Raw genomic sequence first — 18,471 nt, forward strand, 5'->3', positions numbered from 1 at the left:
GAAATAAACTGATGATAAACCAAAATTGTGACTATGGGCCCTCTTTAGCTATTATATAAACATACTTTAATAACGATAATTATCTGAGTATTTAGCATTAGTCACCCCAGAAAGCTTACAACAAAAGAAAAACTCTAAATAGAATCTGACTAAATTAAATTAAGTATGAGTCACATGCTTTCCCATTTGAATAATCATTCTAAATTAAAAATGTAAAGACCTTCATTTTTATGAGCATTTGATTTTTTTATTCCTCAAAGTCATCATTATTTTCTGTTTCAGAGAAAAAGATCATTATATGAAAATATTTTCACTTCATTTTAAATAATAAAACCCCTTGCGAATAACTTTTTAATATAAAAATAACATATATTGATAATATAATATTGGGAAATTCACCCCTAATTCTATCACTGAGAAATAAGCACTAATAACATTTTGGTGTCCCTGCATAAAATTGATAGCCATACTTATATTTAAAAGTAGGAGATTAGTGTTTAGGTGTTTAAATCTTCTGAAAGTCTGTGAGAGTCATGCAACTACATTTTTTTCCTATTAGTTCTGGCATTTGGAGACAATTGGAATATAATAGCATGATCCTAGACTACTGTTTATCCACATTAAATTTCAGTTGAGGCTACTGTCTTCCATTTTGGATGCTACCAGAGTTTTCTGGGAAAAAAATTTTTTTAAGCAATATGATACCAGAAACCCATAAAAAATAATACATTCACATTCTTCTTAACTCTTCATTTCCTCCAGGACAGATATCAGTGGATGGATTTATGCGCTATCTGAGTGGAGAAGAAAATGGAGTCGTTTCACCTGAGAAACTGGATTTGAATGAAGATATGTCTCAGCCCCTTTCTCACTATTTCATTAATTCCTCACACAACACCTACCTCACAGGTATGAATTCATAGTTCTTTGACAATTACTTTATCCAGTCTCACCAAATTTCACCAACTTCTGCTTAATCTTGCTCAGAAATGAAGGTGCATTTTTCTTTCACTTCCTCTGAAAAGCCTCTGAGAGCAGGAGTTCCACCACCAGAGGCTCTGCCTACAGTCAGAAATATTATATCTTCACAAAATATCTCTTCCTAGGTTTTCAAGTCTGCTAAAATATACCTATGTCTGGTATCTTCAGACCAGTGGAATTTTTGTGTAACTGATTTCATTCTTCAGTGGACTTCAAGACATTTCATGATCGTAGTCCTCTGGACCCTTTGCATCTACAGCAAAGTTCTGAATCCCTGAATAACTTCTGCTCAAGGCAAATTAACTTTGCTCACAATGTTCCCTGGTGGCCTAGGAGTTAAAGGATCTGGTTTTGTCACTACTACTGTGGCTCCAGTTACTTCTATGGCTCGAGTTTGATCCCTGGCCTGGGAGCTTCTGTATTTACCAAAAAGTGAATTAAAAATAATAATTTTGCTCAAAGTGTAACAAGCTTTAGAAACAAAAAAGTTTCCCTGTGAGTGACAACATGTATTTTGTTGTAAATATTATAACAAAGGAGGTAAAAATAGCTCTGTGTTGTTAAGTAGAAAAAATATTAAAACTGTACATAATATATATTATCTCAACATAGCTTAGAATTAAAATTTTTAATAAATACAGAGTTCTTGCTGTGATGCAGTAGGTTAAGAATCTGATTGCATCAGCTTGGGTCACTGGGATGCGTGGTTTCCATCCCTGGCCCCATGCAGTGGGTTAAAGGATCTCGTATTGCCCTAGCTGTGGCTTGGATTTGAGCCCTAGCCTAGGAACTTCCATATGCCATGGATGGAGCTGAAAAAAAATTTTTTTTTTTTTAGGGCTGCACCCAAGGCATATGGAGGTTCCCAGGTTAGGGTTTGAATCGGAGCTGTAGCCGCTGGCCAGACACAGCCACAGCCACAGCAACACAGGATCCGAGCCACGTCTGTGACCTACACCACAGCTCATGGCAATGCCAGATCCTTAACCCACTGAGCAAGGCCAGGGATCGAATCTGCATCCTCATGGATCCTAGTCTGGTTCATTAACCACTAAGCCATGACGGGAATTCCAAAATAAAAAATTTTTAATAAATACAGGTTTCAACAAGGTACAAATGTTTTTATAATCTAAATATATTTCTTGCAGAATACTCTCTGATTATCAGCCTTGGAAAAACTTAGTAAAAAAAAAAAATCTACTGGTTAAAAAAAAAGTCCTTTAAAAACCATATCTCTCCTTTGCTTCACACAGTCCATCACCCAAATGAATATAAGATAGCCAGATCTTAAGATGCATATATACCGAAGTCAAGGGTCTCATTTGATATTTGTAAGGCATGCTTGCAATGCCTTGGGGGAGGTTTTGATGTGCTCATGACCCATTGCTGAGGGATGTTATGGTTTATGTTGCAGGACAGACCAGCAGTGTCATGCACATAATGGCAGGGAGATCCTGGCACTAGATATTCATGAGTGTCCAAGAGAATTTGACAGGGTTTGACAATCTGGCAAATAACCAATTCTTTCTTCAGAATTCCTTCAGGGAGCCATTTCTCTCAGCACAAGTGTATATTGTGTTGGCATCAAATCTAGCTTTGGGCTGTATCCTTCACTTGGTGAAAAATAGCTTAGAATAGAAATGACTCTTGGACAAAGACAGCAATGTGGCCCCTGGACAACAGGAATGGGCAATCTCAGGATGCCCATAGGATCTGAGACCATCTAGTCGGTATCATATATTCTACATTCTATAGTCAGTTGAACTGCCACCTTGCATGTTCTTCGTGAAACGTGGATGGCTCTCAGGCTATATGTGGCTTGTTTTCTTTCAATATATTATTCTGGTCATCTCTTGCTACATAACCAATCATGCCAAAACTTAGTGGCAGAAAATAGCCACCATTTTATGTTGATCCGTATTCTGTATCTCAAGGATTCAGAAAAGACACAGGATGGATGGCTTGTTTCTGTTCCCTGGGGTCTTGGGCTTCATCTGGGAACTGAATGATGGGGGCGGGGTTGGGGGGGGGGAATGCCTTGAGTGTTGGAGTCATCTGAAGGCTTCTCTTCCAATTTGTCTAGCACTTGGCCTGGAATGACCCAACATCTGAGCTCAGCTAGGACTTCTTATCTGATTGCTACAAGAGGCCTCCCAATGTGGCTTGGGCTTCCTCACAGCATGGCGGTCCCAGGATAGGTAGACTTCTTACATGGCAACTTATAGCTGTAAGAACAAGTGTCCCATGAACATGGAAGAAGCTTAATTGCCTTTTGCCCTTAACCTGTGAAGTTCTGAACTGTCACTTCTTTCTTTATGTGTCAAAAAAAAAAAAAAAAAAATCACAAACCAGCTTTAAAGGAAGGGGACACAGACCACAGCTCCCAATGGGAGAAACTTCAGAGAATATTTTTATCCCTGTTTTAAAATTATTACAAGTTTCATAACTTCAAGAGGAGAGTGTCCACTTAGCTCATTTTCTCAGATTCAGTTTTTTAGGCTTATTACAAAAATTTTTCATCACCCTTTCAAATTGATGAGCCTTTGTAAAGGACTTTTTCCTTCTCAGAAATCCTTAATCTTATTTGGTATCATTGACCTATTTGGCAGTCTGGTGAAGGCTATGGACCCTTCTAAGAATGTTAAATGCATAAAATAATGTACATAATATTTAAGAGGAAACAGGAGTTCCCTGGTGTCCTTGCAATTAAGGATCTGGCATTGTCACTGCTGTGGCTCAGTTTCAGTCCCTGGCCCTGAAACTTGTACATGCCTCAGGTGTGGCCAAAATTTTTAAAAAATGAAATAAATTCCATTGAAATATTTTTATCAAATTTTAAAAAACAAATCTGTAATAAAATCTCATATATTTTATTAACGCAATTTTAAAATTTGTATAAATAATACATGTTATATTTGCAACAACTGAAATACGTTACGAAAATATCAGTGACTTCTGTTGGTGACAGAGTCACAATCCTGCTAGTACTATGTTGATTTGTGACCTACATTCATAATTGAAGAGAATGTTAAATTGCAAATAGTGGTTTGAGTTAAAGATGTAATCTTTTTCCTCACTCAAATTTGAAGAGGTCTCTTGCACCTCAAGTTGAATCTAGATCTTTGACTTGATAAGAGCCTAGTAAATACAACTTTAAAGACTTCGACACAAGATTGAATGTTGCATTTATCATATACTTAGGACCACAAAATTCTTAAAAAAAACTTAAATGCATGTTCAGCTAAATCTTGGACATTGTATATTATTTCATCCATCTGGAAGTCACAATTGGCAGTAATTTTACCAATAGTCCTTTATAAATCCAAAAATGAATATATTTACATCCATTACTATCTAAATTATTTGCCATATAATATATGAGGCAGTGATACCAAAACCACTGAACGACAAGACCGACTGGGTATACATTCTATTCTTTTTATTTTCTTTCAGAATATAATTAATTTTTCTCTTTCTGCATATCATGATGGATTTAATATTTTCTGAGTTTACACGGATTCACTCAAGCACAACCACTACTCCCCTTTTGATGTTCAAATTGTCTCAGCTTTGGTCAGTGGAAATATTTTTTATGTTGGCTTCTCTGTCCTCTCGACATGACCCATTGATCTTCAAAAATGTTCTTACTTTCTGGCACATAAAGATCTTCCAGGCTCACCTTGTTCCCCTCTGCACCACACATGGAATCAGACTTTTCCCCTAAGGACCCCTTGTTCCTTTTAGTGTTAAAAAATATGTATATGGGTAACAGAAATTTGAACCCTTGTTATGGAATATTGTTTCTGGAGCATTGCAGTGAACAAAGAAAGAAAAGATATATTTTTTTCTTGTGTCAAGGCACATGAGTTTATGTAAATATTTCTATCCTATCTTCCAATTTAAATTCTTGATTTAAGAATAAGCTGTGCTTCCTTTATCAATCTTGATACCTAGAAAATTATACATAATTACTCAATTGCTTTACTGAAACACAATAAGAGCTCCAAGAAAAGTGTTCAATATCAATATAAACAATATAACTACAGGATAATATTCAGTTTTGTTTTGTTTTTGTTTTTTTTTTGTTTTTTGCTCCCCCAAGCATTTTCCTAAGGATTTTTGGTACAATTAATTTTATTGAGTCATTTACCCTTCCTCTTGGTAGAACATATAACTATATAACATATAACATATACCAATAACTTGGTAAGGACATATGTGTAGAGAATTTAGCTCTTTGTGTCTGTTTGGTTTGGGGTGTTAGCATGTTAATGGCCAATAGTTTTCCGAAAGTAGAGCTTTCAGCTACCAAAAAAGTAAAGGATCTCTACTTTTTTGTTGAAGAAAGAATTCAAATAACTGTCTCCAAATTTCTGTACAATTATTTCATATCACCACCATCTGATATAAATGATTTCTGACTGAGTAAACCAACCCTCTCCCCAACTTTAAAATTTATAGTAGTATACAATTCACATATTTTCAAATATTCAATTTTTAAAATTATGTTAGATCATATTCTGATCTTCAGGGTTTTTTTTTTTTAATTTCTCACTTGTCCTCAATTTTCTGAGCCATGTATTATCATACCATGGTTTGCATTATGTAAATCCCCATTCTCACAATATTGCCTTGTCCTGGAAGTAGTCTCTCTGCAGGGGAATGAAAGAGAATTCCATATAATTAACTTAAAAATGACATATAAGTTCTAACATAGGCTCTTAATATTTTGTCTGAAATTCTCCTGTGACTAATAGGTAAAATTTGGTTTTACTTCATATGATAATGATTAGTGTCCTTTTTAAAATTAGAAACAAACCTAAACTAAAAACTATCCTCTCAGAGACTTAGGTAAATATAAATACCTATAATGTAGAAATTCAGTCTTCCCAGAGCCAATTAAGATGCATGTATCTCTTAAAGTTTATTTCAGAAAAAATAAATGAGTCTTTCTAATGAATAAAAAATCATTTTTAAAATAAATAAAGCTTGCCACAATAAAAAAAAAAAAAAGAATATAATAAGGGGAGGTCCCCTAGTGGCGCAGTGGTAACGGACCCAACTGGTATCCATGAGGTCCTGCTCAGTGGGTTACGGCTCCAGCATTTCCGCAAGCTATGGTGTAGGTCGAAGATGAGGCTCAGATCTGCAGTTGTTGCTGTGGTTGTGGTGTACACCAGTGGCTCAACTCCAATTCAACCCCTAGCCTGGGAACTTCCATATACTGCAGGTGCAGCCCTAAAAAGGGCAAGAAAAAAAAAAGAATTTTATAAAATTAATTTATAACCCAATAGAATTCATAGTTCAACTTTTTACTTTACAAGCAATTCCAGAACAAGTAGGAACATTTTCTATAGAAACATTATTTCATGGAAAGGTTGTGTTGTGGAAAAAGGAAGGTTTTCCTATTCAAGTGAGTTTTTAAAAATGCTTGTTATGGAGTTCCTGGTATGGTACAGTGGGTTAAGAATCCAACTGCAGTGGCCCCAGTCACTGTGGAGGTGTGGGTTCAATCCTGGGCCAGGTGCAGTGGGTTAAAGGATCTGCCATAAATTGCAGCTGTGGCTCTGACTCAATCCTTGGCCTTGGAATCGCCACATGCCACAGGTGTGGACATAAAAATAAATACATAATAAAATAAATAAAATGCTAGCTACAGCAAAGGTTGGCACCTACTGCAGGATGGACAGATTCACAATCACTGACGTTATGACTCTCCTCCCCTCACCATGACCACCCTACTTCTATCCTTGGAACATTTTAAGAACTAGTATTCCTGGAATTCCCATTGTGGCTCAGTGGGTTAAAAACCGGTATCCAGGAGGATGTGTGTTCGATTCTTGGCCTCACTCAGTGGGTAAATTATCTGGTGTTGCCACAATCTTCAGTGTAGGTCACAGATGTGGCTTGGATCTGGTGTTTCTGTGGCTATGGCGTAGGTTGGCAGTTGCAGCTCTAGCCTGGGAACTTCCATAGGCTGCAGGTGTGGCCCTCAAAAGGAAAAAGAGGAAGAAGAAGAAGGAAAACTACTATTCCTGAGAAATGCCAGTGTAAATTCAAGTAAGGAGAATTTCAATATTTGGAGTGTTTTCTTTGGAGCATTCAAAGGAACTGTAAAAATTAAATATACAGTATAAAACCAATCAATTTAGCAAAGCATTATGATGTCTAATATGTCTACTTCTCTGCTCATTATTGCCCCTTTGTTGACCATCAAGACACCCAGAAGGAAAAATAAAATCAAATCACTTAGAGAAATATATGCAAAGAATGAGTTGAGTTTTAATTACAGTGGTCATTTTCTAGGGTTTTGGATAAACTTGGCAGTACATCAAGTGGTGATTATGGTTTAAATTATTGTTTTCCCTTGAGGAACCTACATTTATGACTCAAAACAAGATTCTCTCAGGACTAAACAGGGTGCATTCATTTCAACCTACACTTTCTCAGCTCTTCATGCATCTTCCCCATCCTCCAAACCGTTTGGGAGATAATGGCTGCATAAACTCAGGGAAAGTAAAGTGACATATTTCTGAATAATTAACATTTTTATTCAGCTTGGGAAATAAAACCTTAGCTAGACATTTGAGTTATCCCTCTGATGAATTAAACTGATTATTCCCCTCTTCTCCTCAGGTGTACATTCTTGACTGCAAAGTTCTAAAACTGGTGTAGGTTTAACCTTTAAGGTATAATTTTATCCTCATCAGTCATTCACAACAACTCATGCTTAGTATCACTCCTTCCTTTTATATCTCTTCTACTCATTTAGTCCTCAGCCTATGTAACCTTTCATAATTTATTTTTGGTGTAAAGCACTACCAGACAGACCTATGAAAGTTTGAGGTAGAATGGAAAGAAGTTGAGCTGAGCAAATAAACAGACCAAGTCTAAATTTACCTTTAAGTCAAATAACTCTTCTGAGCCTTTATTTCTTCATTTATAAACTGAAAGTAAGTTGAGGAGTTCCTGTTGTCGCTCAGTGGTTAACGAACCCAACTAGTATCCATGAGGATGTGGATTCAATCCCTGGCCTCACTCAGTGGGTAAAGGATCCAGTGTGAACTGTAGTGTAGGTTGAGGATGTGGCTCAGATCCTGAGTTGCTGTGGCTGTGATGTAGGGCAGCAGCTACAGCTCTGATTCAACCCCTAGCCTGGCAACCTCCATATGCTGTGGGTGCGGCCCTAAAGAGGACAAAAGACCAAAAAAAAAAAAAAAAAAAAAAAGTAAGTTGAAATAGCTAGAGTATTTTGGTCTGTACGTAAGAGAATTATTACTTAGTGGCTTAAACTTTAGGAATTTATTACCTCACTCAGAAACAAGTCCAGAAGCAGAGTAGCTGAAGGGTGGTTAAATCAGGAATTCATTGATGTCATTGGGGACCCAGATGCTTTTCATCTTTGTGCTCCTCTAATGGTTTCAAGATGATTGTCCACCCCAAGCATTGACCCTTTAGGAAGTAAGATCCACTGGTGGCCCAGGGGAAGCCTGTCTTGTGGCCCTTTGTTTCCCCCACCCCACCCAGTGGACTTTCCCTTATGCCCTATTAGATGTAGCCTAGAGTGACACCATACAGCAGTGACTGCAATAAGCATTAACAGGGTCACAGAACTACTGTAACTGGTTGAGAAGAATTCAGATTTGCCCCAGGGCTGGCGAGGGGACCCTGAAGCATATTAGAACCTAAACAATATTCTGTTGGCAAGGAAAAAGAGAAAGAAAGAAAAACTAGAAGTATAATAGGGTTTAAACTCCCTGTCACATGAGAACCTTCTCCTTTATCTATATTTGTCTCCCTACCTAGAAGGTGAGGATAAGGAGAACACGTCTTGTGTAATTTTTGCATCTGAAGCAAGCAAGATTTTGCCTCCCATAGAGAATGTGTTTGAGAATGTGCACAGACCCTAGTGGTATAAGGCATGTGCTTGAAGTTGTTTTCTCACTTTCTCACAAAGCCATCCCATAGCTGTTGGATCTATGTTCAAAAAAACTTCATGGTCACATGGGGGCAGCAGGCAGATAATGTAGAGGAGAGAGATCACATCAAACTTATGGCCCAAGACATGGTCAGGATGAACAACACATCTGCTGTAGTTTGGACAGTGCCCTCCAGTGTCACTGTTGGATAATGTGACCTGAGTGGCTCACATCTCCACATTGAGAGCAAGGAGAAATGGCCCCCACCTCCATGGAGACAGTGTTTACTGAAGAAAGCCACTGAATTAACAAATGCGTCACATTTTGGAACCTTCTTACCCTGGAGGTGGAAGAGAAGACAGTAAGTCATGATAAGTATAAATACAGGCAATTAATCCTCACCCTCTGCAAGACGGGAAGTTTCTCAGAAGCCTGTGTTAATAGAGGGATTGTTATTTTCAGTTTTCTGGTCTCTTCCTTCCATGGATGCCTTGGGTAATCTAAGACAAAGCTCAAGTGAATATAGCCAGCTGCCCCAGATGAATGCAGTCAAGTGAGAAGTTGCAGCGCTGTAACTTGGGGCAGTATTATGAATTAATGTGAAATGGAGCTTCAGCTCCAAAGTTCAATCATGGCCTTGGAATGTACTCCAAAGGATGTTCGCAGCCAAGCAGAGATGATGTCAGATACTAGTTTCAGAAACAACCATGGTTGAGTGACTCATGCCATATCATTAATCCCAACTCACAGCAATCCCCCGGCCCCAGAAGCTCTATTTATTGCATCTAATCAAATGGAAATGTAATGGATGGACGAGATATAATAGTGAGGGCTTAGGAATTTTAGGGAAGAAAAATAAACCAGCTTTGAGACTAGGCAGAAAAGGAAAGGGTAATGGAGAATATTAATGCACATATTTGGAAAAAAATTTCCATAAGTGGAGGAAAAACACACAAGAAAATCTAATATGCTTTCTAAGCAATAGGACAATTATGGATAAATGTGAATTTTTAATGCTTTCTTTGAGAGATTTCTATTTCTGATGCAGATTATTCATTTTAAGAATGAATAAATTTACCTTAGAGGAATTCTGTTGGGCTTCAATGCTGGACAGTAAACACAACACAGATGCACATACACACACCCTCCCATTTCTCAGGGCTTTGTACCCCCCAGAATCATTTCCATCTCACAAACCCAATACCATGCCTTACCATGTCTTTCAAAACCCTAACTTATCAGCATTCAAAATGTACATCAAGTTCCTTCTATTTATTCTTTGAATGATAAAGATAATCACAAGGAATCCAAAGAAATGTTTCTGGAAGCTGTTTGAATCTTTCGTGACAGAACATTCTAGTGTGTTCCCCTTCAATCTATCATTAAACCTTATCTAGCTTAAAAGTCCAGGGCAACGTCCTTACTGAAGCTAAGGGTATTTAAAAATAATACAGATTTTTGTGAAGATTAAATGTAGTAACACATGTAAAGTCCAAAGAACTACAACTGGCATGTTGTAAGCATAAGTTATTGTTGTTGCTACAATGCTCTCCTCCTGCTATTCACTCTTCCCAGTCGTGGAAATGGAGCCACAATTACATTTCCAGTTGTGCCGCTACCTTCTGGTTAGTTGAGGCAGAAGAAAGACTGAGAACTACTCAAACTCTTGAACTCTGTGTTTTCCCATTGTTAAAGAGCTTTTCTAGGAAACCACCAGTGGCTTTCTTGCTCCTGAGAAAGGTTCATTTTGTTTGTGTGTTATAGCTGGTCAGCTGGCTGGAAACTCCTCTGTCGAGATGTATCGCCAAGTGCTCCTGTCTGGTTGTCGCTGTGTGGAGTTGGACTGCTGGAAGGGACGGACTGCAGAAGAAGAGCCAGTCATCACCCATGGCTTCACCATGACCACAGAAATATCCTTCAAGGTAGAGTGAATGAATATTGCTAAGAGAGGAAGCTGGGGAGACCAGACTCCCTTTTGGGTAAAGTCTGCTAAAACAAAGTCCCAGTGGTCACAATTAAATCCATAGGCTATGAATCATCTTTGCAATTTCAGAGGCTAAAATTTAGCAGTTTATCCAGGAGTAATTGCCATGAGGTGAATCGCTAAACAAAATCAAAAGAAACTAACTTATAAAAGGAAATATCAATTTATTCGTCTATTTAGCACTCTTTTTTTTTTTTTTTTTTTTTTTTTGCTTTTTAGGGGCACACCCATGGCATATGGAGGTTCCCAGGCTAGGGGTATAATTGGAGCTACAGCTGCCGGCCTACAAAACAGCCACAGCAATGCAGGATCCGAGCCACGTCTGTGACCTACACCACAGCTCAAGACAACACCAGATCCTTAACCCACTGATCAAGGCCAGGGATTGAACCCCCAACCTCATGGTTCCTAGTCAGATTTATTTCCGCTGTGCCACACTCATTCTTTTTTACTGCATGTTATCATTGTGAAATATAGCATACACAAAGAATATATACAACTTATTTGTACAGTTTTAACTAATGAATATGAAGTGTATACTCATGTAACTACCACCTAAGTTAAGAAATAGAAAACTGGAGTTCCCCCTGTGGCACAGTTAGATTGGAAGTGGCAGTCTTTGCAGCCCCAGGATGCAGGTTCAATCCCTGGCCCATCACAATGGGTTAAAGGATCTTGCATTGCCACAGCTACAGTGTAGGTCACAACTATGGCTTGAATCTCCTCCCTGGCCCAAGAACTCCATATGTTGTGGCGCAGCCAAAAAAGAAAAAAGAAAGAAAGAAAGAAAGAAATAGAAGGTTACTGACACTTCGGAAACACCTATGTACCTGTTCTCATTAGGATGACCTTCTTACCTCCAGAGATGACTACTTTTCTGACCATGACAGGGATCATTACTTTGCTTCTCTTTGACCTGTACTACTTTATGTGCAGCTCTAAACAATGCAGTTTCACCAGTGTTTTAACTTGATATACATGGATTCACACTGTAATATGCCTTAGTTCATCTTATGCTTTTTTTTTAACTCCATATTGTTTGGAAGATTCAACAATATTATTGCATGTATCTCTAGCTTCTTTGCTTTCTTGATGATGATGATAACATTAATTGCCATGTTTTAATTATCATATACTATTCCATTTGTGCAATAGCATATAATAATCAACAGAGAATACTGGGGAGTTCCTATTGAGGCTCAGTGGTAATGAATCCAACTAGTAGTATTCATGAGGGCCAGGTTCAATCTCTCTCCTCCCTTGGTGGGTTAAGGATCCAGCATTGCTGTGAGTTGTAGTGTAGGTAACAAACATGGCTTGGATCCTGCATTACTGTGGCTATGACATAGGCTGGCAGCTACAGCTCCGATTTGACCCCTAGACTGGGAACTTCCATATGCCATCTGTGCAGCCCTAAAAAGACCAAAAAAAAAAAAAAAACCACTGACTATTATAGCCAGCTTTTTGCACACACCAGTGCTTATCAGTTGAAGACCCCTAGGAAAACACCTGTGGTCAAAGTTGGTTTTATTGGCTCATGCAACAAGGGAGCACACATAGCCTGAGGGACTGTGTTTGTCAGTAAAAGTGTCTTAGAGAGAACTTATTGGATTTGGGCTTGTATTAGGTGATAGTGTGAGGGTTCAAGGAGGCAGCATTTTGCTATAGACTGGCTTGCTGTCAGTAAGCAGAAATAATTCTATGATTAGGTATCTTAATTCCCATTTAGGAGTCAAGATTAAAGTGGTAATTGAGGGGGAAAAAAAAAGCATCAGCTATTCTTATTAGTCAGGAATGAGGGTGTGTTTGGTCATCTTCCCTCTCTTTCTACCCAAAACACCATCCTACACCATAAAGTCCTAATATGCATGCATATGGACACCCAAATATCCAAGTTCTATTCGAATACCCTGCAGTGAGCTGTCCCCAGGAGCTTGGAGCCATCTGGCTTGAGGAAATCCAGGGTCCTGTGTTACCAGAGAGTGATCTCGAAAGAAGTTAAATGGGCTTTGGGGGACTTCTCTTGACTGACTCCGGTGTCTCAGTCTTTGGAAGGAATCAGAAAAGAAGGGACAGAGGACAGCTCTAGAGCACAGGTCCCAAGGCAGACCTTTGATGCCCTATGTTACCTGGGTCTCAGGGCAGAACTGGCTCTGGGTCACTAACTCTTGCCCTAAGCAAGCAAAGCAGAGCCCAAGTGTGTGGTGGCTAAGATGGAGTGGGAACAAGGTCCTTAAAAATGGGGAGGCTGCACTGCTGCGAGGCTAGAATATAGGATGAGCTAGTTGTTAATGTCCCTAAGACTGGTGACAAAGCTCTGCATGAACAAAATGTGAGTCGTGCCACAGTCTTTGCTGAAGGAGGGGGAACTCAGTGGATGGCAGAGTGGAAAAGCTGGATAGGCCACCTCATGAAAACTGGGGGTTTTTTTGTTTGAAGATAAGAAGATTGAAAGGTAGTGTTTCAGAAGTAGCATTGGGAGCAAAAAAAAAATTCAATATCCAGCTTTTAGCCCTGGAGCACTTGGGATGTGATAAAATAAACATCTGTCTTTTGAGAGGGCAGCAAAAAAAAGAAGCAAGATTTTAAAGGGGCATCCAGGTTTCAGTTTAGAAAAATGGATTTCCTGATCAAAGATACTGTATTCGACAGCAATAAGGATGTGTTCTGACATAATATTAGCAGCTTAAAATGTATTGACTATGTTGTGAATTTGACTTTTCATGATTTCTCACTTAGGCTAGAATACAGCAATTAGTGAAAAATAGCACCCTTTACTAAATTTTACAACAAAGTTTAAAATGGAATTGACTTTAATTTCAATCCAAATTTTTAGAAGCTGTATCTGCTCCTGCAGTTGAGCACTCTTAGTGTCTTTTCATTTTCTTTAACGGGAACTCAGTGAGGTTTTGTCTTATTTCCATAGTCCCCACCTCTTCAGCTTCTTCCATTGTTCCTTGTCAGCTATCCAGTACCAACCCTAACATGCTTGGCCTTTTAAAAAAAATGTAGCGGGTGGAGTTCCCCCCCGTGGCACAGCAGAAACGAATCTGACTAGCATCCGTGAGGACGCAGGTTTGATCCCTGGCCTTGCTCAGTGGGTTAAGCATCTGGTGTTTCTGTGAGCTGTGGTGTAGGTCACAGAAGTGGATCAGATCCAGCACAGCTGTGGTTGTGGCATAGGCCAGCGGCTGCAGCTCTGATTTGACCCCTAGCTTGGGGACCTCCATATGTCAGGGGTGTGGCTCTAAACCTAAAAAGACAAAACCTAAAAAGACAAAAAAATGAAATAATTTTTAAAAATGAAATTTTTTTAAAAATTTTTAATAGTTTTTAAAAAATTATTAATTTTTAAATAATTATTTGAAATAATTTTTTTTAATTATTAGTAGCTTTTTAAAAATTATTAGTAGTAGTTCCCATGGTGGCGCAGTGGATCCTTTGTCATCTCTGTAGCAGATCCCCAGCCTAGCACATCAGGTTAAGATCCAGTCTTGCCACAGCTGTGGCTTGGATAGGATCCCTAGACCAGGAACTTCCATGTGTCGCAAGTACAGCCAAAAGAAAAAAGAAAAAAAAAGGGCACGGCTGACCCTGGCATGGAGGGTATGCAATTTGGGCTCATCTATCTGTTGATGGATGGAGAGGACCCTGGAGTGGGAGACAGCACATCCTGATGCTGAGGCAGGGGGCCAATGGCCTTGTGTACACACCGACTGCCAGAAGGTCCCAGACACACAGACACACCCCCACTCATGGTCCATGTGAGGAGCAATTATATTGTCTTAATTCTCAAGGTTCTCTGAGTTCCTCAGGAGGAGGGGGGACATTGGGAGGAACATTAAACACTCAGAACCCTCTAAGGCATATTTATTTTATGTGAAGCATTGGCTTCTTGGCCTCAGCCATCAAGTCAGCTTAGAGTGACTCTCCCTGTGCACTCAACCATACAAGTGGTCCTTCAGTCACATCTGCGATCCCAGAGTCATGGGCTGATTGAACATCTATTCCTGGGCCCCGGAAGCATAAGTTCTCAACCACAAACACACACTTGCAGACAGATTTAGAGACTAAAAGACTAAATCTAGCTCAGAATTCTGCTTCCTCTCTGCCTGCTGGAGTTGAGGGGGGGCGGTGCCCAAAAAAGAGCAGGAAACTCATCATCCTATTGGTTGGTTGGTACAGATTTGCTTGCTGCAGGAGCAATAATTCTGGCAGAGAAGTGGGTGGTGCTGGTGGTGCTGGTGGATGGGGATGAGTGTGAGGAGGAGAAATGTCAGCCTGTGATGTGGACAAATACACAGAGCAAGAATCCTGTGCATCAGGACGAGGAACAGAGTGAGGCAAGTGAAGCACCTCGTGTGCAAAATTTAAGGAGGTGCTTCTTGTCACTGGTGTGTAAATGCAAAGTTGGCACCTGAGACTGAATGTCTCTTTAAATTTTGCATTTACACACCTTCCTTGCTTCCCTATTCCAGCCCGGCTCTGCATGATTATCAGCATGTGGTCTGCTTTTCCGGAAACCACAGTGTACAGTGAATGTGTAAGGAAGGATACAAAGAGAAATGGGGGGCAAGGCCCCATGTGATCCATCCCACCACCACCACGCACCCCTCACTCCATCAGCTATAGCTACAGCCCTATTGGTCTCACACTAGGCAGGTCCCCCCTCACAGTCTTTGCACAGGTAGACCCTCTGCCTGCAACACTCTTCCTTCAGGTGTCTGCTTGGCTCACCTCTTACCTCCTTAAAGCCTTTCTCAAATGCCACCTTCTCAAGGATGCCTCCTGGGACCACTCTGTTTAATACGCCCACTCCCACACTCCTGATATGCCCACTATCACTTTATTTCTATTTACCTGCAGTTTCTGTTGTGGCTCAGCAGGTTAGGAACCCAACTAGTATCCATGAGGATGCGGGTTCAGTGGGTTAAGGATCCAGTATTACCGCAAGTTGTGGTGTAGGTCACAGATGCAGCTCGGATCCGGTGTGCAGTGGCTGTGATGCAGGCCTGCAGCTGCAGCTCTGATTCGACCCCTGGCCTGGAAACTTCCATATGGCCCTAAAAAGCAAAAAATAATAATTAATTAATTAATTAATTAATGTCTCTATTTACCAAGTGGCACTTATCACCTTCTACTATTCTGCTTGATTTATTCAATTATTATGTTCCTTCTTTTTTTAAAAAATAAACTTTATTAGAGTATAGGTGACTTACAATGTTGTGTTAGTTTCAGGTGTACAGCAAAGTGAATCAGCTGTGCATAGACATATATCCATGCTTTTTCAGTTTCTTTCCCCTGTAGGCTATCACAGAGTATCAAATAGATTTCCTTGTGCTATACAATAGATCCTTGTTACTTATCGACATTACATTCCTTTTTTATTGTCTGCCTCCTTCCAACATGTGAGCTTCACAAAGGCAAGGATCCTTGTTTTGTTCCTGATCTGTCCCAAGCACTTTAAAAAGAATCTGGCATACAGTATGTGCTCATTAAATTTTAATGACTTTTTCCATCCTAAAGCAAATAGGCAAATTATAGTAGAGCCTTTGTTTTTAGTCTTTCTTGTGTCTGTTCATCAGACCAGTGAATTTGGTCTTTCCCCATTTCACACATGAAAGTCTATATGTTGGTAGGCAGTGAAAAGATTCTCCCCATGTTTGCCAGCTTGGGCTAGCCTATGTATTTGGACCTGATCTTCACAGGATAATTAGGCTATATTCTATAGCCCCTGAGTGTATTGCAGCAACAAAATAATTGCAAAAGTTCATCATTTTTATGTCAAACTGTTTATCTGTGCTGAGTCTGTGCAGTCTGGAACGCTTCTGTACCATCTTTGATCTATCCCTCAAAGTAAAATTTCCCATTAGCATTGCCTACCGATTTATTGTATGGGCCAAAATAAAACGTTGTGTTCTGGGAAAGGGGACATGCTGTAATTCAACCTCTTTGTGGAGGACTCTTTTTTTTGAAATGTATTTTTGTCTTTTTAGGGCTGCACCTACAGCATATGGAAGTTCCCGGGCTAGGGGTTGAATCAGAGCTGTAGATGCCAACGTACGCCCATAGCCACAGCAACACTGGGTCTGAGCTGCATCTGTGACCTATACCACAACCTGCGGCAATGCTGGATCCTTAACCCACTGAGAGAGGCCAGGGACTGAACCCATATCCTCATGGATACTAGTTGGGTTCATTACCACTGAGCCACAACAGGAACTCCTTATGGAGGACTTTTTATTTTGCACTCCAGATTTATTTGTCATCTACCCCATCTGTTTGCTCTTTGGTGTCTTTGCCTCATTGCCTTAGCCTTTCCAGTGGTCAAGACAATAACTCGCCACTTAGCCTGCATCCTCTCTGTTCTCACCCCATCTGCTTCCTCCCCACTCTGCACGCTCACCTACCTACTCCATCCCCAAGCTGCTCCCTTTTTCCTCCTCAGGCAGCTCCTTTGTAACCAGCAATTGTATAAGATGGAAAGCTGAGTTATGCAATAAAGTATATGATGAAAATATATTAAATTTGAATATGTGGTTAAATGGAGCATTTCCGAAAATAAAGCTTCATTCTCTGAAAGAAATAATCATAATTTAGGATGTGATTTGACTGCTGCACAAATGCTCACATAAAATGGATATCCAAATACACCCTGCTGTTGTCTGTCAAGGATAAAGGATTTCAAGGGCGGTTTTTTCCCACTGGAGATTAGTAATTGAGCCATATGGTTTATAGATTATTGAATCCAGTGTTAGAGGATCTGAAAAAATGATTTTGGCCCAATAAGGAGTAATCAAGCAGTAAGATACTTTCACATCCAGTGTCCACTAAGGATAGCTTATGTGAAAGAACCAAACATAAAACCTATGATTAGTTTTCTCGTCCTCAGAGATCAGGTACATCATGCCAAGTATTCCAAAGGTATGAAAATCTGAAAGTTTTTAAGGGAACTTCGATTCAAGTTTCCAGGGGCTTGCAACTAAAATTGTTCAATGAAATTCAGTAAATGTTTTCTTTTAAAAGTTCCGAAAATTCTTTTATGCTGGTGACTAGAGTTATGGGAGAGATGGGGAGAGACAGACAGAGGAAGAAGGAGAGGCTGAGAGGAAAAGAAAGAAGACTGTAGAAGTTCAGGATGCAGCTTTGTTGTTTTGTTTTGTTTCTTTTTATGACTGCACCTTCAGCATATGCAAGTTCCCGGGCTAGGGGTTCAATCAGAGCTACAGCTGCCAGCTGATACCACAGCCACAGCAATGCCAGATCCAAGCTGCATCTGTGACTCACACTGCAGCTTGCAGCAACACCAAATCCTTAACCGTTGAGCAAGGCCAGGGATTGAACCTACATCCTCACAGACACTATGTTGGGCTCTTAACTCACTGAAACACAATGGGAACTCCCCAGGATGTAGCTCTGGAGCTGAGAGTGAGGGTTCCAGAACCAGTACTAATGGCCTGCATAGCCAGGGAAACTTCCCTTACAGACCAAGCATCTTTCTCATAAGAAAATGGAAGTGATGAGAGTGCTTGCCTCCAAGGGTTGTTGTAAGCATTCAGTGACCCTAGCTAATATACAGACACGGTT

The 18,471-nt window shown here is 39.8% G+C and overlaps 1 protein-coding gene across 4 annotated transcripts in view; it reads left to right on the forward strand.

The window, feature by feature from the left end:
• The window catches only part of PLCB1 (phospholipase C beta 1), a 738,118-nt gene that overhangs the window by 546,426 nt on the left and 173,221 nt on the right, over positions 1-18,471 (forward strand). For all 4 annotated transcript variants that reach the window (XM_021077401.1, XM_021077400.1, XM_021077402.1 and 1 more), the window contains 2 exons: positions 763-909; positions 10,665-10,822. In XM_021077401.1, coding sequence (XP_020933060.1) covers positions 763-909; positions 10,665-10,822 — 305 coding nt within the window. The remainder of the gene's footprint in view (positions 1-762; positions 910-10,664; positions 10,823-18,471) is intronic.

This window comes from Sus scrofa, chromosome 17 (assembly GCF_000003025.6).
Source record: "Sus scrofa isolate TJ Tabasco breed Duroc chromosome 17, Sscrofa11.1, whole genome shotgun sequence".
NCBI classification, from domain to species: domain Eukaryota; kingdom Metazoa; phylum Chordata; class Mammalia; order Artiodactyla; family Suidae; genus Sus; species Sus scrofa.